The 26,037-nt window shown below is 37.9% G+C and overlaps 1 protein-coding gene across 1 annotated transcript; it reads right to left on the minus strand.

Annotated features, from left to right (window-relative positions):
* Positions 1-154: 154 nt before the first annotated feature.
* LOC140239793 (G-protein coupled receptor GRL101-like) lies at positions 155-26,037 on the minus strand. Its single transcript, XM_072319612.1, has 22 exons — positions 25,893-26,037; positions 24,144-24,251; positions 23,018-23,134; positions 20,369-20,491; positions 19,679-19,885; positions 18,054-18,194; positions 15,024-15,146; positions 14,289-14,423; positions 13,491-13,625; positions 12,285-12,404; positions 11,597-11,714; positions 10,537-10,605; positions 9,844-9,915; positions 9,077-9,148; positions 8,231-8,302; positions 7,463-7,534; positions 6,613-6,684; positions 5,448-5,519; positions 4,240-4,438; positions 2,864-3,523; positions 998-1,169; positions 155-408 (listed from the first exon to the last, which is right to left on the minus strand). Exons 1-22 carry the CDS (start codon positions 26,035-26,037, stop codon positions 155-157), a joined length of 3,258 nt encoding a protein of 1,085 aa, XP_072175713.1.

Raw genomic sequence — 26,037 nt, forward strand, 5'->3', positions numbered from 1 at the left:
TCGACAATAAAATAAAATAGATAAATAGATAAATAAATAGAGACTATGGTAGCTCTAAATATTTTGTAACGTCCGAACTCTATCACGAACAAGTTGATCTCTCGAATGATCTCTACTCTGCCATTCGTTTGTTTCTTCCATATCGCTAGAGGGCTCAGATATTATCTGATGTTCTCAGATTATTGTTGTAGTTCGATGTCAGTGCCGCTTTCTCGCCGCTGTCGTCGTCGTCGCGATGATGACGCTGGTGTTCGATGTCGTTCATCTTCAGCTTCTCCTTCGGACAGGGAGGAGGGAGCTTGGGCTTCACCGTCATCGAGATCGGCTTCGAGTTCGTCGTGGCCACCATGTTGGTCATGCCCCGGCCCGGACGGCCTTTACCCCCGGTCCTACTCATTTGCTTCCGATCTGCAAAGCAATGAACGATTTGATGCACGAGAACGAGAAAATTGTACTCTCTCATACAGTAAGAAACAATAATGCACACATCTAATAGTAATGTCTAATAATAGGAATTTTGTTGATCTGGTTTTGCTTTGATAATACAGTTAGGCACTAAGAAATCGGTGTCACTGCTCACATGGTTTTTATCAGATATTTTGAAAAGTTTTTCAATTAAATTTAGATGTGAAAATTGCCAAAATCAAGGCAAGTTGTTATATTTCAACATAAAAACTGTTGCTAAGTTGAAAGGAAGAGGGAAATTTTACAAAAATGCTTGACATGAAAAGTTAGGAAAGATCAGAACACCCGTCATCTTTATCACCATCTGATGTCCGTGTCTCATCAACATGATGTTCAATCTATTCTATTCAACTGTTATATAATCATTTCCATTTAACAAAAGGGTGAAACAAAGTTAAAAAAAAGAAACAAAAAATCTCCTTGGTACGTTTCATTATCAGGGAATATGCAGCAGTAAGAGTAAATTACATGCGTGCCGTGATAACTTATTATAATTATGATACGAGAATAATAGTTCCGATGCGCTCCATACCTGTAGAGTTCATTGCCAGTTTGTAGTCCGTTGAGTACGTGGCCTGAGACGAGATTGTGCTCCTGGCTCGGTTGAGGAGCGTACGTACGGTTGGAGCGCTACCCAGCGTGTACAGGACGGGGTTGACGGCCGAGTTGACAGGCATGACGAACACGGCTACCCACGCGTATACCTGCCGTCCCGTGACAAGATGGTAACAACTACCAGTTTACATTTTTGCCTCCGGTACCATAAAACATTATCATTATTGAACGCAGTGGTAATAAACGATTCACCTGAAAGGCTACGCGATATGATCCATTCTTCGAAATGACAGAAGTGACACGCAATGAAAACAAAATCATATAATAAATGGATAGATAGATAAATAACTATAAATTATTTGATATCTCATTTCAACGTTTTGTCACTTTATAGAACTTCTTTGGTTGTGATGTACGTTCTTTAATTTGGAAGATGCTAGTTACCTGAGTTTTTACAAATATTAGAACATAACATGAATTTCTTGCATAACTTGAATGAAAATAACAGCTATCAATCCTTGAAACAACAACAACAACAACAACAACAACAACAACAACAACAAAGGTTTACAGAAAGACAAGTTCAATCCAATTCAATGCAATTCAAATCAGTTCAATTCAATTCAAGTTAAGAATTTATCGTTCCTGAAATGTATTTCATTTGATATGTTTGCAAAGGTTCGGCAATATAATTTTTTCAAAAACTTCTTGCATGATTTTTTCTTTCTCTCTTGTGGAAGCGTTTAGATGGTGGTACACACATTACATTTATTCTATAGGAGTTGCACGTTGAGATGAGGATGTCATGAGAATTTCCTATGTCACATGTAATTATCGTATTCCTTTCAAGGGCCTCGGTATAGTGTTGTGAGGGTGAGTTCATGTCGATTGCCATATGTGACTCTGCACCTCAAAACAAACAAAAAGTCACCAGACATGAATTTTTTGTTAAGACCATATTCTGAAAGAGCAGACTTTAAGCTTTAAAATGATGTATGACTCAAATCAAATGGACTCTCCTAACCCATTTAAATATTGGAAAGAAAGCAAAAACTCAGGAAAGTGTGAACTGAGAAAAGAGGCTCTGAAGTACAGTGTCTATTCAAGCGCTTAATCTTTACCAAACCGTGCTGGCTGTGCGATGAATGGGACAAAAATCAGGAAGTAATCCACCAGAGTAACAACAACGAAGGGATTATCAGATTAAACTGAAATTAAATATGCTCCATTAACCTATTCTGTCCATAATTAATGCCAACTTTCAAAGCAGTAGCACTATCCTTTCAAAAGTTATTAGAGTTGAAAGTGAAGAGTGTGAACAAGGTTTTTCAGAAATGAAAAAGGGATTCTTAAGTCACACCTAATCCCACTATTCTACCAAAAATGTTCGAGATAAACTGCTAAAAAAACACACTTTCCTGCCCGTTTCATGATACCAAATTTTAGCATAATGTAAAAGAAGACCCGCTCTTTCAGAAAATATGAAAAAGTCAAGTTCGGCTAGGTTGACCCATTTCACTTATTTTCAGTCCTCACTCAAAATCAGTGTGTGCGACTTTATGTTCGTTTTGAGAGTGCACGGTCACATATGTGTGTGTGTGTGTGTGATTATGTTATGTTTTTATTCTCGAGTTATGTATTGATTGATCTTTTTTTTCGTTTGATTAATCATTGTTGACTGAATATTGTTGCATGCATTCAAGATTAATGTTTTGTAATGTAAAATCATAGAAATCTAATAAACATCACTGAAAAACACAACAAAAAGAGTATGTGTTTGTTTGTGTGTATGTGTGTGTGCGTGTGTGTGTGTGTGTGCACTTATGAGTTGCTGACAACTTACAGCGGGTGGTATAGAGGCGCCGCACAGCGAGGCCACGCCCAATAAAATGATAGGCATCCAGCAGCAAAAGTCCGTGAAGACGATGACCGACATCCGCCTCGCCATCGAGTCGCTGACCTTCGAGCTCAACGACCGCATCGCCGCCTTCTGCGTCTTCCGCGCCACGTTGAACATGACGCCGTACGAGATCAGTATCGTCATGAAGGAGACGAAGTTGATGGCGAGGAAGATGAAGACAGCGTACTCCCATCCGCTGGGCCAATCCGGCGTGATGTGCAGAGCCAGGCATACGCCCGAGCGCCCGTAGAAGTTGCCGAAGTACGCCAGTCCGCACAGCGGGAGCCCCGCGAGAAAAGCTACCAGTGCCCAGGACACGCCCATCACCCAGACCGCGCGCGTGAACTCCATATCCTTGATGCGGAACGGGAAGACAATGGAGGAGAGACGGTGGAGGGTGATGATGGTGAGACTCAGCACGGACAGCTCGCTGGAGAAAGTGGACAGGAACCCGGCGAACTGGCAGAGGGTGCTGCCGCGCCAGTTCTTGTCGTGAAGGATGTAGACGCCGCGGTAGAAGGCATCGACGGCGGCGATGATGAGGAGGTAGACGCCCATGAGCATGTCCCCAATGGCCAGGTTGGTTATAAGGAACGAATGGACCTGGGCGTGAAAGAGCAATAAGTCTAGGCCGAAATAATCAAGATGACATCTTCAGCTTACTCATTTTGCATATTCATGAAAAAAAGATTAGCAAATCTTCGAAATTTCATAACTTCCGTACTTTTAATCCGATTTTGACCAAAATTAATATATGTTGCATTGCAAAATTATCTGATTGACAAATTGCCCTACATCGACGTAAATAAGCACCGAATTGATCAGTGTTTTACTAGTTGCCATGATGAAAAATCATGGGCGTACATACTCGAGCAGAATTCGAACCTACGATGTCCACTAGACCACCGAGCTTCCATCCGACAGCAAGTGTTGGTTTTAATCCTTATAGCATGCAGCAGGTACTCCGTAATTATTCATATTCGTGAGATTCTTTCGTCGAGATGTTTTTATTGCAACTGATTGACAAAATATTTACGTCGATGTAGGGCAATTTGTCAATCAGTTGCAATGAAGACATCTCGACGGAAGAATTTCATGAATTTGAATGTATGCGACTTGTCATATTTTATTCTTTCTTCTCAGATTAACATTTAACTGATGCGGATTCCCCTATAGTTAGTCACTACGAGTAGTAATAACATCTATTTTCTTTTTTGACAGTTGAATTGGTGTTCAAAATCTCAAAATGAATAAATTCAGACTTGACTTCTCACATACACTGCCGACCCTGCCGTCACAACTCGGCCACCACTTCTCACCCGATTATCTCGCTTGCTGTTTATTCTCCAGGCGATGACGAAGGCGTTACCGACCAGGGCCACGATACCCAGCAGCCAGATGCACATGCGCAGTATGACGTTGGACATGAGGTCCTCGCACGAGGAAAACTCGTTGGGTAGAGGGCGGCATTGGGGCACGTGCTTGGCCATGCAGCAAAAGCGATACTCGTCCGTCAGCCTGACACAAATGATACACATACATTTATTTTGAAGGCATTATTTACCATTTGCAGATGAAACAAATACCCAACTTTAGTGCATAAAAATAGTTCTAAAATGTGAGTTAGGGATAGAAACAACCAATGTAAGAATGTTAATCAGTATAATCAAAGTATTGTTAAAAATGCAAAATGTTTTGAAATAGTTATAATGAAATTGTTTCTAGAATTAACCGTCTACAGTTATGGTCTAATGAGGAAATTAATGTTATCTCCTTATACTTTAGGCTTTATTGTAAAATGTTTCTATGGTAGGATGTTTTTGGTACAACTGATCTACACAAATGCATCCAATGTGATAACTCGAATATTTTTGTTTAAATCGCTGCTCCCTATATTAAACAATACCTCTAAGACATTTGAGGGTGATGTTGAATATGGCAATGATCGTCATAGCTACAAAAAGAAAAGCCAAGGGATAAATACATTCATTTTCTATGATAGTTTGAACGAGTTACCGGTGGGACGACAAACTATTTGATATCCGAACCCGAAATTTTGCTAATGAGATTTTTTTTTTAAATGTATACAATACAATACAATTAATACACTAACTATTACTGTGTAAATCTTTCTTCATTTTACGCATGTTACCGACATACATGGCTAAATTCGAAGTACCTTGAGCGAAAAATGAAATAAATGGTGGATTGCATTATTTTTGCATTGACAGCAACTCGAAAACTTTTTTTTTTCAACTCCATGTATGGTTTTTAATCATTATCTGATGGTGATAATGCCTTATCGTAGAATAACATGTTTCTATATTCTTGTTTTAAGTTTTACTAGACAAACGCATGAAAATACCTACATGAGCATGTATATATACATAAATACAATCACATATATTATTATGTACATAATTACGTACACAAAGGAAAGAATATAAGATGGTATAAAAAAGCGGTATCGTGATCGTAATGACAGTATTAAAAGTCGATGGCGTAGGTTTGCGTTATGTTAACTTACAGTATGTCAAGATGCACTAGTCCATTGAACGTTTTTGTAGTCACTACGTAGAGTTGGTTGCCGGTGATATCTCTAAGCAGAGACAAACATTTTTGAAAATATGAGAATGATACCTCGAAGAATGATGGTCAATTTCGAAAGACAAATGAAGATTAAAATAGCTATACAACACAAATGCATGTTGAGTGGATCGTTAATGTGTTCATTTCTAGTACTTTAATAATCATTACTTAAATATATATATATATATATATATATATATATATATATATATTATGTTTATATATTTATATTTACGTACCAAATATTATCATATACATATATTATACATTATATATCATAAAATAAGATATAATAATTTTCTGCTATTTTTGGTCCGATTACTTGGATACGCGCACAAAAAAAAAAACCCTATAACACCCACAATTTTGTAAATGACATTATCCGTCAGTTCTTGCTAATTTGATAATGAATAAAAAAAAAATTAGAATGCACCTTCCCCTAGACTAAGCGTAACCTGTATATTTCCGAAGTTACGATGTCTTTTCTTAATCACAATAGTAGTTGCACAGTGAGTGACCCATGAAGTAATTAACAAAATCTTGGTTTTAACGGTTTTAGTGGGCGCATCCACGTAATCTGAAGAAAAAACAAATAACAGAAAAATTACATATAATATGGTACCTTTTATATGTTCACATCGTATGCAGGTTATGATCAGGGTATTATAAATGAAAACATGGCAATGTGCATTTGCAATGCATAGGCCTTTCAATTTTCGTTGTCTTGTTCCCGTCATAAGATTGCACATTAAATTCACGGGCAAAATATGAAGAAAAAAAAAATACTCATCGTTTTAATTACCATTTTCCTGCTCTGTATTTCAGAAATATGAAAGAAAAAAAAAAGTCGTACAGTTTCCCTTCTCGTATGGAAATCTACACTATCGTTTTCATTTTCAGTGTTCATATAAAGGAACAGTTGTGTCAAGTTCTTCTTACAAATTGTTAGACATCTCAATATAATATTTGTCAAATTTATACTTCGAATTATGTATTACCTTTGGTTAGATGGATATCAAATATAATATAACATAATTAAATTGAATTAAATTCAATTCAATTGAAAAGCTTATCGTAGGTGTGAAGAAAAGAGCGAGACTCACAGCTTCTGAAGTTGTTGCAGACCGAAGAAGGAACCATCGGGAATTTCGATGAGATTATTTAATGACAGGTCACTGGGACAGAAAAAAAAAGAATATAACAGCAGAATGCATTAGAATTGAAGTATTATAGAAACATAGGAACGTACAGGCAAATAAAGCTGCACGTAGGATTTTACATGCAGATTATGCTGTTGTTGTTATTATTACTACTACAGTGAACTCCCGTTAATAGCGAAGTCCTCGACACTGGCAGTTTTCTTTCGTTATATTGAAGTTTCGTTAGTTAGATAGATATATAGATATTGGTTTATTTCATCAAAAGGAAAGTACATAGCAGCCCAGAGGCTGAATTGCGTGTTCTTGATGTAAATGTACAAACGAAACAAAACAGTACAGTACAATAATCACTCACATTAAACAGATGCAAGTGAGCCCTATTACATGTACATAATTATACTACAAAAACAATTCTCTTTCAAAATACAATATTCCATCAACAACTAATTACACATAAAGAATTACAACAGAAAATAAAAGCAATTGATTTAGAATATCAAAAGAGGCCGAACAAAAGAATAAACAATAAACAAAATTGAGCGGATAATATTGGGCCTGAATTTTTACTTCGCTGTGACCGGAATTTATTTTAAAAAAAATATATATATATATATATATATATATGTATATATATATATATATATATATATATATATATATAAACGTGTTCGTTATAACGAGAGTGCATTTTATTATCATTATCATTATTATTATTATCATTATTATTATCATCATTATTAGTATTATTATCATTATTATTATCGTTGTTGTTGTTGTTGTTGTTGTTACTTACAGGAATCTCAGCTGGCGCAAGCCGACAAACGCAGAGGAATTTAAAGATGTCAGATTCTGGCCACTGAGGTCGCTGTTTGAAAGGTAAAAACAACGGACAAATAAAATGACTAACACGAAATCCTCATTCCGTTGTGTAAATGAATATTATAAAAAACGGAAAGAAGACGACACTTACATTTTTTTTTTTGAGATACAATCAAACGACCCGTCCATCCTATTTAAGTATAATACAATATTATGTATAATTTTATGAATATTATAACGTATTATACATAATTATATCAAACTAGAATGTTACTCCACAAAACGTCTAATATTCTTTTCAAAAAAAAAAAAAAGGTTTTAGACTACTGCATGATGATACACAGAGAGTTTGAATAAAGGAAAAGAAAACCCCGCAAAAGCATCTTCACTGATTATTGTTTACCTCGAGCTTTCATTCACGATAGCCGCACAAGTAATAAAGGCGGCAGGATCAGAGGGTCGGGTTGTTAAAATTGTAACTACCTTGACAACAGGCAATTAGCTTACAGGATAAGCATCATTCTGTTCATCATTTGGAGGTTGATTATCTAGTACAGCGGCAGGTCCTTTTATCATTTCCCCCTTTCAGTCTCGTAACAAGTAAAAAGAGATGCACACACACGCGCGCGCGCGCACACACACACACACACACAATTACACAAAAGTCATGCACAAAAATAATTTAGACAACTACGAACGCGCATGCGCACATACACGCAAACACTCGACGAAAAGCACTTACAGCGTTGTCATTGACGCCAAGCCTATGAATGCATACCGCTCGAGTCTGCTAATGGCATTACCTTTGAGCTTGCTGAACAAAAGAAAACAAATAATAATACGAAATCATTTAGGGACGCCATAATGATACACGGCGAGTTATCCATCGAATAAGCAGCTACTGAATCTAAAATCGTAATGTATATCATCTGAAAGTTGAATCAGAGTACCGTTACGAGTCATCGACTATTACCCTTTTTCTCGCTTATTTTTTTTTCTCTCAGTACTGAAGTAATTTGGACAACTTCTTGACTTGAATTCATACATTGCCACATCATTTTTTTTTTTTTTTTTTTTTTAGGGGAGGGGTAGGGACAACATTCAATCCAATCATGTGCATAGATAGAAAAAAAGTATATATAATTGATGTGGTTCAAATTTTTCCCAAAAGAGATTTCCCCATTTACATGTCAGTTCCTAAAATGTTAGCTGTGTGAGTGGTTCACAATATACAAGCATTGCTCTTTAGTAGACCTCTTTTATCTGTTAATTATTTTTTTATCTTTCGCACATTCCAGTGTATTATATGCTTTATATGATATATCAATAATTCCTGATTTATTCTGTGTTATGTTTTTTTTGGAAGAAAAATGAAAATGAAAAAAAGAAAGAAAAATGAAATGTTTATTTTCTCGAGGGAGCATCAAATATATATGTTGCATACATACATAAATGTACATGATAAGTGCAGAAAATCAATGCTTATAATTTATACATTTTATTCACATGTTCAACATTTTTCTCAAAAAAAAAATCCAACTCACGAATGAAAGTTACTCGTATAAGAGGGAAAATTTTACCAACTTACAGATTCCTGAGGAGCGGAAGATTGCTGAATGTCCCTTCTCTAATGACGCTGATTTTATTGTACTCAAGACTCCTGTTAGAAGGATGAATTTAACAAAATTGATGTACAACATAATTGCAAAGCTAGAGTCGGTCTGTAGGTTTTCTGAGGAACCCCAATCGCTCGTGACTACATCGTATAAGAAGGAATGAATATATGGATCACTTTTAAACTGAAAAAGTACACTATGAATCAATTTATAACATATCTATCTGTATATGTAAGTATAATAATAGATCATACAAAAATAACATTATCTAAGAACCAAAAAAAAGAGAGAGAGAAAAAAAAAACAGCAGAAGAAATCTCTCCATATACAATGGATGTACAGCTACCAGGGTTACTGAATTATAGTTAATTTATCAATATTCATATATGAGACAATTTCTTTACACAATTATTATACGTAATTAGTCATATAAACATAGGCCTATATTCATATGAAGAGTTTGTTCGCAAAAACCGATAAGTCCATATTTGCCAAATGGAGATATTTGCGATTAAAGGTTAAGAAAAATAAAGAGAATAATAAGAAAATTTTTGCTTCTTTTGACCATAACTTCAAAAATGTAACTTTATATGTAGTGACCAATATATCATTTAAAGGGTTTTATTTTGTACTTAATGACGGAGACTGTACTTCAAAATCTTAAAAAATGGACTTATCGGTTTTTGTGAACTAACTCTTCATATATATTCGTATATTTATTTCCTCGCGATATACTTACAGGTCAATTAGTCGAATGAGATGAGAGAATGTGTTCCTATCAATGTCGGAAATGCCGTTTCTTGAGAGGTCTCTGTATAAAGAGACAAAAGTACGATGACCCGACCATAGTTAACTATTTACAGGAAGACCTATAGTCACTTAAGAATATTCAAATTGAAGTTCTATTCCAATCGTCAAAATTACAGGAAGCAGTAATTTCTTGGATCTAATTGGCTGATTGATCGAGTTGATAGTGTCAGAAGTGTTTCAATTTCAATTTAATTCAATTCAGTTGTGCTTTATTTTCATCCAGTAAAAGGTAATACGTACAAACTGATAATTATTTTACGTTTGATAAATCACATTGTCAACAATTGTAAGAAATACAAATAATATACTTTTATATAAGTTATACGAGCAAGTGAATATATTACATGTAGAAACAATACATACATACGTAATAACAATTTGACAAGTGTCTACATTTCTTAAAAAAAAAAAATAATGCACCAGCTTTAATAGCTGGACAATTCTGCCTTGAAATTACTGTACAGTTTACGTTTCTTCAGTAACATGTCTTGATATGCATTGACATAGAATGTATTGATTTATAGAGTGTCCTGCCAATTCTGCAAAATAGAAGAAAACACCCATGGATGAGAAAAGCCATTGCGGACTGTGTTTACAGGAATAGCTTGACGTTTATACTTACAGTCGTGTTACATGCGACATTCCTGCGAATGTGTCGTTTGAGACAGCTAGCCTGTTGCCGCTCATGTTGCTGTCCAACGTGAACAAAAAGTAAGAAACAGTGCACATGTATAAATACTGAATTATGCATACTTTGAAAGGTAATACTAAAACAAAATTACAGTAATTATGTTCGGTTTCTTTTTTATCCACGGTACAGCTTGTTCAGTATTGTCATCGCTCTAACAGAGGGCCTTATACTCAATTACACACCTGGGACGAGAGGGACATTGTGGAGGAAAAAATAAATTCTCCACAGGTCCAAGGACGAAGGTACTTGGCGGGATTCGAACTCATGAAAGTCGAGAGTCTTATCCACTACGTCACAGAGCTCCCACTGATCCACATGCTCAAAGTAATTCCAAAATGCAACAGCAGTTATCGTAGTTACATTACTAACACAGAGCAGCCTCATTGTTCTCTTAATGGGACACCATTACAATTTTCCCAACATCGCCATTGCCCCAACACATTCATACGCATGTCCCCAGATGAATGTAAGAGGGTAAAACGTGTATGGAAGAAGTGTACACTCATGTTCGGTTCGGACAGGAAAAGGTTAGAGTGAAGAGAAAGAGTAATTTTACTCGCACAACTTTACAGTGAATATTTGATCAAAATCGGATTAAAAAAAAAAAGAAAACAGGGAAGTTATGTGGGTTTTAGAGAATGGCAATTACCTTCTGGACAACCCCAGACCTATCCCCTGACCCTCACCCAACTCGAACCCTAAACCTAACCCTATCCCTAAACTTTACTCTAATCTTATCACTAACCAGCATTTAGCCGGGGGTAATTGTCCGGGGGGGGGGGGGGACGGTAATTGCCTTGATATGGTGTACAAACTCTGGAAAGCTTTCACTCATTTGCTTATTCATACTGACTGCGCTGAAAATGTTTTGTGAACACTAGCAAAATTTTACGATGTCATAACTTTTATTATTTTTATTATACTCTTTTTTTTAACATACTGTACATGACTTAGATAGAATACATGTGTAAAGTATAAAGCTGGCACTTACTAATAGGTGACTTTGTTATCCACACCACGAAACCCGAAGTGTTTCAGGCCCAGGTCGATGCAGCTTATGGAGATGTCAAAACACAAACAAGGGCCATAGTCAGTTGGGCACGGCTGCGCTGAAAAGAAAGAAAGAAAATAAAAGTATAATGCATATATGTATGTAGAGCAAAGAAACTCGGATACTCACGATAGTTATTCATTGTCTGATAATGACAATAAACAGCAACGACAACAATAAATATGCATATATCGATGTATGTTTTGATTCATCCAGGTAGTACAATAAAAGCGTGTAAACTGAATCCGTTCGACTGGCCTTACTTGTGACAATCACAAAGAGAACAGTTTTGTGGCTAGCTCAGTCACTGTCTGGCTGGCGAGCATTTACCCGTGACGGGTGAATAGGCGATGTTTCTGCCTTTATTGGGACAAGTAAGTCCAGTGGAACATATTTCATTTACACGCTTAACAATAAATAGAATTAAAAAAACCCACTCATAATGGTCACAGTAATAATGGTGATGATAGTACCGACTTTATTGATTATAATGATTATAACTGCCGTAATGGTGGTGACAATGATACTAGAAATCATAGCGATAACGAGAATTGTCGTTGAGAGCAAGTGTACGCAGTCATTCATAATGGACTTTAAAATGTGGCTGGAATGAATTGACTTTACTTACTGCAATTTAGCTCGTCGCTGTAGGAATACTTGCAGTCAACTTTGTTGTTGCATATGTCAGAATCCCGCACGCAATACGAGTTCCGACACTTGAACTCGCCGTCGCCGCACGACCAGTTGCCTGAAAGAACAGAACGTGATGGCGTGGTGATTGTAAACGACTTCAACAGCACACAGACAAAGATATTACAACACTGATCATGCATGTTACAGTCACTCTTACGTAAGCATGATTTCGCCAACGTCTCTATCTGTGCTCTTGAAATACCAGTATTTGAGAGCAGAAAAGACAAATAAAGAAAGAACAGTGCATAAAGCATAAAGTATAGAGTACGCGTTCTTGGGATTTTCAACAATATTCAGGGTGTTCTGTATACACAGCTATTGGCATTTCAGTTGGCTCTTTCTACCAACACACTAAATGCACAAAATTCTACTGAATTGCATGTACACCCACTCTTGAAGAACCAGAATGAGTGGACTGACGCAACTAGCCTTACCGTTTCAAAAATTTAGCCAATGGCGAGCTTGTATTCAAGTCACGTGCCAGTGTATTAAAGTCGTGCAACATGCACGTGGCGTAGCGGTCGCGCGGTTCATACTGAAGTCCATCCATTGTCGGTGCGTTTACGAAATGCAAATTGATCACAGCATACATATCATATCATACATGCAGCAGGGACGAAGGACATATTCGACCCCAATCCAGCTGCAGTTCCGAGATCAAGTAATCGTATGCAGTACATCGACTATTAAACAAGAAAGGCTTTTATTTATTTATTTTTTTTTTTATAGAAGTATTGTTTTGAACCAAATCGATGGACATTGATACGCGGTACTCGGAGGGTAAAACGTGGTGACACATACATTTTCATGGTAAGTGAATATTTCAAAGACAAGGTTGTCCTGTGAATCAAATAACTCTCAATTTCAAGTTCGTGATGTCGAGAAGATGTAGCGCACTACATCGGAGTATTCAGGCCTACACGTTGATGCAAACCGCGCTCCTAGCGCGGTGCGCCCCGTCCGTTCCGCATCAATTTGAATGCCCGTGCGCTGAATTGCTAATGCGCATTGCATTCCTGTGTACGGGTCACATCGCAATAAAAGGTTATTGCCATACATGTATTATATGTCTCTACACACACAAAAAAAAAGAAGAAGACCAAAGAGGGGATGGTGGAGATATCGAGATCGGTATGCTTACCACAATCGTGAAGATGGGACCCGTCCCTGCACCCCGTCTGGCCGAATGAGTCGAAGAAGCAGCGATTCTCGCTGGGAATACATTGATCGTTTTTGCAGCGGAATTCGCCTTCCTTGCAGGACATCTTCTTATAGTCTTTGCAGAAAAGAACGTGAGAAAAAACGTGAAACATCTCACATACTGAATATGATGGCCGATCAGTAAGTTATAGGTCAGTTGGATAACCTCTATTCACCCGAGTAATACAACTTTCAGCACCGTACTGTTTCCATGTAAAGTTGAAACGTAAAGAGGTCTTTACTTTCTCTGGCATAGATACGTCAACTACTGAAGAAATTCTAACCAGGATATAAACCTAGGTTGTGATCAAAGGCCTGGGACGGTTTTCCGATGAATTATTTTAAACAAACCAAACAACGAAGTATTGTCAAAGTACAGTGTGTATTTTTTTCACTCCGAACCATTAACACACATCTGACATAATATGTCAGGCAAAAAAAAAAATAAAAAAATAGATAAATTAATAAAAAAAAAGGGGGGGGGGGCTATGAATTCAAAGGGACTGTCGTTTGCCATTCAGGGCACCGTTTCATGAAAGTTGTCATTCCTGACAAGTTGTCAGTCTTTTTACAATTTCAGTTTTTTTGATTGGCTTGGTTTTGGTTGGCTGGGCAACTCAGGTTATTAACTGTTACTATGGTGATTGTCAGAGACTATGAGAACTTGCAGTTTGTCAGGGTTGATCACTTTCATGAAACGGTGTCCTACGAGTCACGGTCTCATACAGAATGCCTTTACCGCATGTATCCTCGTCTGAAGTGTCGATAGTAGCGTCTACGAAGAAACAGTCGTGTTTGTAATCACACCGCTGTGACATTGGTATACACTGACCACTCCGACATTTAAACGTGTTGGCCGGACACTCGAAAGCCTCTGCAACATAAAATCGACATGTAAAATTGATAAACAGACGAATGTACATACAAACATAACTTATAAAGATGTGTACACTGTGTATGAAACATACCTACAGTCAGTGCAATTATCTCACTGCGATTACCTTTTTCAAAGCTTTCGGTTTGCTGAGATTTTCGGTTGTAGGAATATCTGTATCTGATGAAGATCTATAACAGATCCTCCTTTGTAGATTCGCTTGAAGTGGGAAAGCATGGTACTGTGGTATTCTCCCATGGTGTATGTGAGTTGTGTTTTTTCTGCTTGTATTTCCCGACTGTCTTTTATCGGTAGAAGTAATCATGCGTTCTTCTTGTCCAGAGATGGCAGCGTCGGAACGTTAAGATATTCAGAGCATTTGAATAGATGATCCAAATTTCCTTTATTTTCACTAATATCTACAACCTAACGTTTTTGCAGTCAATAGATTAGCATAATGTATTTTGGGTAGATTTACCCTCCAGCGTTCACGTCCTGTGTTTTTACAATATCTGACTCGATGAAAGACATTAGGACCTACTATGATAATCATGTTCTAACAATAAATGTTTTCAGTATGATGATAAACAGACGGCCTACCGCAGTCTGTCTCGTCCGATATATCCAAACAATCGATCCTGCCATTGCATCGAGCGGCCAAGTCGACGCATTTGCCGTTTGCGCACTCAAAATGCACCGACGGGTTGCAAGATGGCAGGGCCGCTGGAAGAGGTCAAAAACAATAACAATTAACAATAAACGAGGGTAAGGGATGAGTTGATAGAGTATGAAAGAGGGAAGAAAAGGATGAAGAAAGAGAGATGGAGGCAGGAAAAAAATACACAAGAGAAAGAGGAGGGAAGTGTACATAATTGTAGGCTGTGACTTCCTGTGATGAAATTTATTACGATTGAGACTTACAGCAATATTCTACGTGATTACTGTAGCATATACACTCTTATTTCTGCGGCGTCAAGAATAACTCGGAAAGTGTAAAATGTGACTCGGAAATGGCGCCAGCTGGGAGTCAAATCCTTCCGAGTGAAAGCTACTCGGACTTCCGAGTCACATGATTTCACTCGGATTCCGAGTCACTTTCCGAGTCATTTCTGTGGCGTCAAATTAACTCGGAAAGTGTCAAATTTGACTCGGAAATGGGGTCAGTTAGGTGCAATCTATTCCAGGAAAATGACACGGATTTCCGAATCAAAAGGTCACAATTTCACTCTGATACGGTGTCGTTTCCCGCATTGTAAGTAACCCATTTTGGTGTAGTAATGACTCGGATTTGGTGTGCACTTTTCTAGAGGAATGCGGAATGGAGGAATATAGGAGTTTTCATCCGTGAATACCCACCTCATTCACAACACTCATATAAATAATTGCCTGAAACATGGTCTAAACAGTACGTCAGTTCTATTTAGGGCAAAATGAACTTTCGACACGGACACATTGACTGGTAATGGCGTAGCCGTAGGCGGCCGTACGGTAGCTTGTACCTTTTGTACGTAGCCCTGGGCTATATGCTACTTGTATACGTTAGAACCAATCTACAATAGATGTGAACCTACCTAGCTACACCTTCACTGTACATGCACGGAACCTACCCGTATGGTACGATGAAACTAGGCGAAGGGGGTGGATTGAAACTTATTTATTACATGTTATTAGAATAGGTAGGTTCACATGTTTCAGGCAATTATTTATATGAGTGTTGTGAATGAGGTGGGTACTCACCGATGAAAACTCCTATGTATTCCTCCATTCCGCATTCCTCTAGAAAAGTGCACACAAAATTGTCCATCTTGAAGACAAAAAGTTGCAAGACATCTCGCGACCGCGGCGGATCGTCGAGAAATGACGCTTTTTTTTTTGCGGGGGTACTACGTCACATAGGACACATGACATGTTTTGTCCAATTGTAGCGCGCGTATGTCATATACACCGCGCTGGGTATTTCTGATGTGACTCTGCGCAGGTGTAAAAAGTCCGATAACCAAAATGATAACTCGGATTTGAGTCAGAAGTACACGGTTGGTGTTAAATTTACACGGATCGGAGTGAAAAATTTTTGACTCGGATTCAGAGTTGAAATTTTGACTCGGCAGAAATAAGAGTGTAAAGGATACTTGATATACGTTCACCATTGAAAACAGAAATATAAAAGAGCAAAAATGTAACCACGTAGCCTCAGAGGTGAAAATGTTGTATATGATCAATGGAATGTTTACAAAGACCAGAAACATCTGCTTGCTCTCTCTCTCTCTCTCTCCCTCTCGTTGATGCTGAAAATAAGAATGGCGGGACTCTTAGGTCTCCTAGTCGATAAGGTTGATTTTTCAATGGGGGCTTGTCCGGGAGCAAAACGTAAGAAGAAAAAATAGGTAAGAGGCATCATTCTTGCATCTCTTACTGCTTTTATTGAGATGGTGAAGTATCTCCCTTGGAAATGCTGTCAAACACAGAACTAAATGAAATTTATTCGTAAGAAATATGTGCCACATTACAGATTTAATACAAATGGCGGGCAAGTAAGTCTTACCCCGTTCCTGTCATTACAATCTGGTGCAACAATCTGGTGCAAAGCCAATCCTACCCAACTATACAGACTATATACTATACAGACTAATTCATGTGAATAACTTGAAAAAAGAAACCCACAAAATGTGCATATTGGTCCGATGACATCAATGTTAACAATAGATCTAGAAAAAGGTTAGTGACTTGAAAAAAAAATGTGAGCAGAGTCTAACGAGGAGAGAAACACACACAAATATGCAATTGGCATATGAGACGTACACTTAAAAGGAAATGCACATTTGTATTTAATGCTTGATGTCTAATATTAAGCCTGATAGGTAATGCATGAATATTTCCGGATGTATGGGCCTATTCAGGGCAAAATACAGGTGAATGCATCGAGAGAGCAGGTCACAAAAATTAAGACAAGAAACATTTGAGGGAATTTGCGCAATAGCACAGAGTACGTACGACATGCCTGTTCATCGGTACCCCCTACGCAGAACGGTCGGCCACTGCAATACGCGGAGTTCGGCAAACATCGCCTATCGTTAGAGTCACCTCCCTCGTTGCAGCGTGTATGGTTTTCGGAGATGCACTTGGCTGTGTCGTTGCGATGAAAATGGAAAATAAACAGATACACAAGACGTTACTGCAAGTAAAGAAACACCACTATTATCACTGTTATCACATTAAACCGGCTCATACCAAGAGAACTACTGATATATGCAGACTGCATGATTATTTACATTTTTTTTTATTAATTCTAGATCAAATTATACAAATTTGCGGGGATAAACGAAAAGAATATGTTTAAACCTTGAATAACACAGCCTATAATAGCCATACACAAAAGACACAAACACACGTACACAGACAAACATCATAATTATATTCATGTGTGTATGTGTCCTATGTATTCATGCATTGTTGTCAAGTATGTACAAAAAATGTGCATGTGGCATTCAAAAACATTACCTTCATATGCCTCTGAAAAAGCAAAAAAAAAAAAAATATCCACTCAAGCCACACATAGATATTGCATTTCTAATAATGACTTAAACCTTTTTATTAATGGGTTAAACCATTTTTCTTTTTCAAACTTCTTACAGCAGTGGGTCTCGTCCATTCCTTCTGGACAGTCAAGGTGTCCATCACACACATACTGCTCTTTCACGCACGGTGCTGGCAGGCCATTCCTGAAGGAACACAGGAATCCATTCGTCTGGTAGTTGCACATTTCATGCTCGGCTGGAATTAAAAGAGATGCATAGATATGTATAGACAGATACGAGACAAGTCAGAATTCTGGAAGAAAGTCAGTACTTCACATTTTTCCAACGCTTCATGTTTCACTCCTCATAAATCTTCCTATATTACCACACTCTTCTCACTATAGGCTTGGCATAGTTTCCTTGTATTCTTCATTTTACATTGACCATTTTACTCAGTGGTCCCTCAGTTCATTCCAGAGTTAAATGGACTGTACAGTACTGGTTGAGGTGAGGATTCAGCTTGTAACGTTTTGCGAGATATTTAGAAACCACTCTACAAAATGTTGAAGAGCATATAATTCTAAGGGGAATCAAAAAGTTTATTTGATGAAAATCGGTTTTGAAATGACTGACATATCGAAAAAATAAGGTAAAAAAGATATCCTAATAAAAGTCGTGGTCTGTCAGTTTTACTATAGGATCGCTTTATGGATATCTCAGCAATTTCAAGACCAATTTTTATCAAAGAAACGTTGAATCCTTCTTGAAATTACACTTTCTTTCATATTCCAAAAGAGGTTTTTCATTATCTCACCGAAAAATGTCAAAAACCTGGTAATAAATCGCTACCAAAACTATATGATCCTTTTAGGTTCATTTTGTTGTTGTTGTTGTTGTTGCTTGTCTTTATCAATGAGCAAAGATAACTGTTAAAGCAAAGCTTCACATCAGAGGAAATGTTCCTTTCTAAGCACACTTAACTTTTCAGCATCAAGCCATTATCTGAATGAAAGTCGAATAAGGAGCGACAAATTTTCTCTTGTATTTCAGAGCTACTGGGCGATATATTAAACGGAGAAATAAAATCAATGTGTCCAAAAATACGTTCACCATTGAAAACAAATATACAAGAGCAAAAATGTAACCACATAGCCTCAGAGGACTGAGGCAGAGAATATGTTAATGTTTAAAAAGAAAAGAAAACTGCTTGGTCTCTCTCTCTCTCTCTCTCTCTCTCTCGTTAATGTTGAAAATAAGAATGGCGGGACTCTTAGGTCTCCTCGTCGATAAGGTTGATTCTTAATGGGGGCTTGTCCGGGAGCAAAACTTAAGATTTTTTTTTTTCGTTCGTAGTTAGCGATACTTGAAATAAGCCCGAATTGTACCATCGAAACAAAACAGTTGTATGATGAAATTGTTGGAGGTGTCTGTGGCGGTAGAACGTTGGGTGGTAGAAAACTTAACGGTGTACCACGTATTCTTCCTTGGGTATGTATGTGGCCCTGAAAAGGGCCAGTTGTAAAGCTAGATATCACCCACATACGTAATCCAAGTTGCTTTAAAGGAGCAAGCTCCCTTAATGTTTAGAAATGTTCTTTGATGTCAACTAAAAAGACCATTTCAGAAGGGCTGTTCATGACATTACTCATTATTGAACCATGCGTCTATTTACGTTATTTTCTTCAGATAAATTCCATCTGCTCATGCGCAGAACGTAACTCCGATCTATCTTCAACTTACAGCAGTCAACCTCGTCCTGGCAGGATTTGCAGTCGCAGACTCCATTACAGCGCACTGATGGACGCAAACACTTCCCGTTGGGGCATCGGTACTCATCTGGCGTGCATGTACAGTTCGTCTCATCCAACTCAGTGTCCGGACAGTCCACGTCGCGGTCACACCACTCTTGCCAGAACACCCGTTTGCCATTGCAATGAATGAAGTCATCTAAGAGACGGTACATTATTCAAGGTACTGTGAATGAGTTTATTTAGGCCTACATATTCGTCTTTGAAAAATCACATCTTTATTCATTTGCTTGGCTTACCTACTTAATGCATCTAAGGATGATGATGATAATAATTCTTCACGGCGACCGGTACTTTATATAACTATTCAGTTCGTTTTTACATATTTAACACATTCGTCGGCTTTTTCTACTGCAATCGGCACTTTATACGTGTTATACGACTAATGCTTTTAATTACAACTTCTCCCCTTTCTTCTCTTTCTTGAAAGTTTCCATCGCCTTTTTTTTTTCTCATCAATTTATTAGTTCCCCTCCCTCTATTCTCTTCAGGGTTCTTAAATCACCTTAAACAGACCGCCCAAGTGGTAATTTCTCAAGCATCTATAGCGGGCTGCGGGCTCACTGCGAGGTGCTCTCCATTGCTTTCTGCGCGTTCCGTGCCATATTTTGTCTCATCTTACCGTGTGTGCACCGGGCTTCGTCGCTACCGTCTATGCAATCGCGCTCCCCGTCGCACACGAACCACGTACTGACGCACTGCCCGTTCGCACAGGTGAATTCGCCTTTCCAGCAGCTCCGATGAGCTGTGAGGAAAAAAAAAACATAAACACCATCAATGTAATCACGTGACTCTACACTATAATGCGTTGGATACGCCTGTGCCAAAGGTTCAACACGTAACACTTGTACGATAATGCAGGTTCCAGTTTTAGGTGTTTGCACAACGGCAATCGTCCAAGAACTTAAAGATCCCCACACACATGTAACATGAAAATACAAGTGGTTTTGAATAGAAACAGGGCACCGTTTCACGAAAGTTGTCAGCGCTGACAAGTTGTCAGCGCTGACAATTACCATAGTAACAGTCAGTGAGAAGAGCGTCTCAACCAATCAAAACCAAGGATTTTGCTGAAATGGTCAGCGCTGACAGCTTGTCAGTGCTGACTATATTGATTAAACACCCCCAGCAGGTCACTGACGGTAGTGACAAAGTGATATAGCGGGTGTTTTTTTTTTCCTTCTCTTATAGAGGACATTGAGAGCGTACACATGGATGTGTAATATCCATCTTTCAATATGCATACGTATAATTATTATTATCAGTCAAAGTAGGCAAGTGGTATCATTCGTCAGGACATAATCTGCGCTTAGTTTGGATCACAGACATGACAGAGGGGCAAAGTTTAAAGGTCACTCCGAGCATGATATGGAATAGAAATTGAGAAAAACGAAAACGATTTTGGGATTTTGGAAAGTTTATTGAAATCACCACACAGACACAGACACACACTATAGACACATCAACGCGGCCGTCATATGGCAAAAGGGTGTATCTTTGCTCCGCACGGGGAGAAATAAAGTCGAGAAAAATCGCTCTAAAGTTTGGGCATTTACTCTTGCTCTAGAAGACATATAATTGGATGCTTGCTGATAGAGTTTGTCCCAGGCATTGCTATATACTTATAATATTATTTTCTGACATTTCTTATATTCTTAAAGTCTTTATCAGAAGAATTAGAGGCATTTTTAAAAATCTAGATACACCCTTCAGCCAAAAAAAAAAAAAATAAATAAATAAATAAATAAATTGGCCAGTGGCGCAACAATCTTCATAATTATGTCAAAGGGTGTATCTAAAGCTACACTATGCAAATCCCTTCTCCCGGCAGATTTCCATAGGCAAAATGGTGTATTATTATATTGATACACTTTTTGCCAGCAGAATACAGCGAGTGCTGCATTGGTCATGATATGGCAAAAAAGGTGCATCTCTAATATGGAAAAAGGTGTATCTTCAGCCTACTGTCGCATGACAGTGCGGCGTTCGCAGTATAGTTCGGCATTTACGTAGTTAGTACGTTCTTGGATTACTCAGATGGGGGGGGGGGGGGGAGGGGGGTTGTGAGGTTAGATGGAAAGAATCGGGGAGTATGCCATTAAAGTGACGAATGGCTAACTACGCGTGGCATAACCATTGCGATAATTAGAGGCCCCTGATTCAAGTTTACTGTCGTTGAGCAAAACGTAGATATATCACTTCGCACCGACCGTTGACAATAGTGGTAAGTATTCTCTCTTGACCGTCAGGATTAACAGATCCCCGTTACTTCCATTTCTCAATCGGTTTAATTAAAGTAGGCCCTCTTCAGTGAGTCCTTCTACCATTTGTGCGGGAGACAAGCCCGTCTGGGCCGGGAGGTCAAACCCACTGTGCTAATGTTGTTTATAAACAATCTTACTGATTGAAAGTCGGAGCGGGCTTGGCCCGTCCGACATGTGTTATTTTCGACTATTGAGGGCGATGTGTCATTTTTTTTTACAAAAGCGAAACAAAACAAAACAAAACAAAACAAAACAAAACAAAACAGAAGTTGGTTGGTCTGCCTGGAAGTATGTATGATAAAACAGATGAGGATAAGTAAATTCTTCTAATCATACAATTTACAACACAACTTGATCACCCCACTAAACCTGATTGTTTATATGAAAATTCTTCTCCTCGTCTTGTTACATTGTTACAAACAATCTTCCAGAGTGACGGTGACTCAACATACAAACATTCACCCACAAATGAAAATTTATGAATTAAGGAAATTGAAAATATTGTTTGAGAAACAAACAATACATGACAAATATATTAACACATGATAATTGATTTCGATGGTCCTTAATTCGGAAATTTTTATTTGTCGATAAATGTTTGTATGTTGATTCTCCATCATGGTCTGCCTGCAATGCGTTTTCTTTTTCTTGCTTCCCTTGTCCTTATACCTTTTTGCTTTCCATAGACTTCCAGAGATATTCACGATTTGCGATCATTTTCATTATTTTGTATAGATTCTCATCATCATCATACTCTGTGACCGATGTTATGGGCCCGAGGAAGAGATGGTGCACGGCAATAAACATGTCACACGAGTCATCATCAGCGATAACAAACAAAAAACTATCTCACCATACTTTCTTTCACAAGCATCAACTGAGCTTCATTCTTGCTCTCGAGTGTCATGTCTGTCCAAAAAGTCTCGAAGATTTTCTACCACACGTGGGCTGAACATGTAACACCTATTTACATAAATACATCGTCATGACACCGAGTAACTTACGACAGGTCTCTTCTTCATCAGAACCATCGCCACAGTCATCGATGAAGTTGCACCACAGGTCATGCGGGATGCATAAATGGTTCGTGCATTTCACATACGCCGGCAAACACGGGAAAACGTCTGTGTGAAAACGATTAAAAATATATATTTACATATCACTATAACCCCCCCTCCACACACACACACACCACACACACTATATATATATATATATATATATATATATATATATATATATATATATATATATATATATTACATGTATATTTAAAAATAATATATACATATATGATTTTAATATATCTGTGTATATAATGGATAATATTGTTTTTTGTTTATTTATTTACTTATTTATTCATTATATTCTTCTTTCATGAAGTTATTTCTCTAGAGTGGTTTGCAACTTTTCATTTCTGCATTCTGCCCATTTCATACACCTTTATCATTCAAATGTAATTTGTATTTGTTAAAAATGGGGTTACTGTCACATGCACACTGGAAAGTTACTTTGGAAATGAAATGTCATATGAATCGAATTTCAAACGACTATTGCACATTTCATCATTTTTGTGATTTTAGTTTGGTTTGGTCTGGTTTTATTTCTGCACTTTCTTTCTCTAAGTACAATGACAAAGCAAGACAAAAATGTCACACAGTGTGAAAAAAATAGAGTAAAACATACGAATCAATACAGGAATTGTAAATTTCGTCACAACATCGTCTCTAATAACATATGAATTAAAGTAACATTAAGCATACTGTGAATAAGAAGAATTCAATAGAGGGGACCGTCATCATAAGCCGAGCTTGACGTGGATGAGGCCCTGTATTAGTTTTATCATTCGAAGAAATCTTATCAGAATCGAATTATCATCAAAAAAAAATTTGAACTCTTTATGAGGCAGAAAAGGGGGAAATCAGTTCTTCAACCAACAGACTCATTGAACGCTATGTTTAGCTTATGTCTGATGTAACGTTGCACAACGGTGACAGTACCATTCGATTAAAAGGCAAAAAAAAAAAACCAAACCAACAAACATACAGTGTATCTGCAATATGGCGCACATTACTGTATATAGCGCCTCTATTCACTGTGAAAAGCTACGGAAATAATACTCATTTCACTGACCGCATCCCTTTGAGTCTGCGCAGTCGTCCTCACAGTCGCAAGAGAGATCGCACCTCTGCTCAATAGGAATGCAGGAGTTGGTACACTTAAACTCGTTGGCTGCGCAGTCTACAAACAAAATAATAAGCTTAATGAATACATATAATATAAAGATATAGAGACGATCGATGGTCTAGTGAAAACGACGCCTGTCGAAAGCAATCAGGTTGGTTCGAGCCCAACCCGAGTTTGGATGCCCTTTGCTTTTGCCACGGCTTAGCTGCTAAAACACTGAATAATTGGTGCTTAATTACGTCGATGAAGGACAATGTGTCAACTAGTTGCAACAAATGAATAGTATTTACATATTATGTGGTACTAATGCGGTTTAAGAGATGGAGTTCCAACTGGCAGTAATTATTCATAATAGTTGTCAGTTTTCTATTGATGTACAAAAGAATTCCACGGGTGCATTTGTGCTTTTGATGATCGGGGTTTGATGCCGCCGTCTGAAGATTTATTTTGAAAATTAACATATCGTTGGTCTTACTTTGCTTGTATTTTAGTAAATGAAATAAAGTCTCAGTTGATGATAAAGCATATAAAAAAGTCAATCCCGTCCAGAAACATGTACAAAGTGTAAATCAGTGCTGTATCCTTTATCACGTTTCTACTTTACAGTAGTAACTCCATTCTCTTGAATCTCCTTGATGACACACAGGTACACAAACATATATTCAAACGACATTATAATCATTTACATCAATCCAGGAATAGAGACTGCTTCTGGTGTAATAGACAGCGCATTTGAACATGAATATACATGGACAGTGGGCTATATGCATGTATTATTTATCATTAATCATTATCAATTCATTGGGTGTACTATATTTTCTTTTCTCTTGTTATACTTCCTTAACTCTTATCAAAAGAACACATGACATCTTTCTGCGAAAAGAAGACCTTTACTGTAATATCTAATGTCTTTATTTATGTTCAACTTCATTGAGACTGGAACCTTCAACCTTCTTGCCATGGAAATGGGAAAAGTCTCATACCCCCCCCCCACACACACACACACAAACACCATACACGCACGTACGCACACACACACACACTCAACTAAACGAAGCGAATCAGGTCAAACGACGACGGCGATTAAAGGACAAGTTCACCTTCACAGACATGTGGGTTGAGTGAATGCAGCAATATTAGTAGAGCACATCACTGACAGTTTGAGGAAAATCGGACAATCCGTTCAAAAGTTATGAATTTTTGAAGTTTCTGTTCAGACACGGCTGGATGAGAAGACTACTATAGCTTGTGATGTCACATGAGTACAACGATATAAAGAAAGTATAAAGAAAATTCAACATTTTTTCACTTTTCTCGAATAACAAAAGAACACTCGACTTCTCTCTTTCAGAAGGCAAGGGGAATAATATTTCCCTTAACATACGTCAGCAACGAGTCGAAGAAATGTGCACTCTATTCAAAAAACAAAGTTTTGTGAAATTCTCTTTTTATTTTCCTTGTACCGTTGTACGCATGTGCCATCATACACTGTAGTAGTCTCCTCATTCAGCAGTGATTGCGCAGATGCTTTAAAAATTCATAACTTCTGAACGGTTTGTCGATTTTCCCCAAACTTTCACCGATGTGTTCTACTAATATTGTTGCATTCACTCAATCCATATGTATATGAAGGTGGACTTGTCCTTTAAAGAGATTAAAGAGTGACATACGATCGACGACAATTTTCTCGCTTACTACAAAGGGAGATCGCCTCGTCCTGACCCAGTTCGCAGTCGTACACGCCGTCGCACGTTTGGTTCGACCGGATGCACACACCGGGCTCGCACTCGAACTCGCTGTTGACGTCGCATTTTCGAACGGTGATGCCGTCGACTATCAT

The sequence above is a fragment of the Diadema setosum genome, chromosome 16 (assembly GCF_964275005.1).
Source record: "Diadema setosum chromosome 16, eeDiaSeto1, whole genome shotgun sequence".
Taxonomy (NCBI): Eukaryota; Metazoa; Echinodermata; class Echinoidea; order Diadematoida; family Diadematidae; genus Diadema; species Diadema setosum.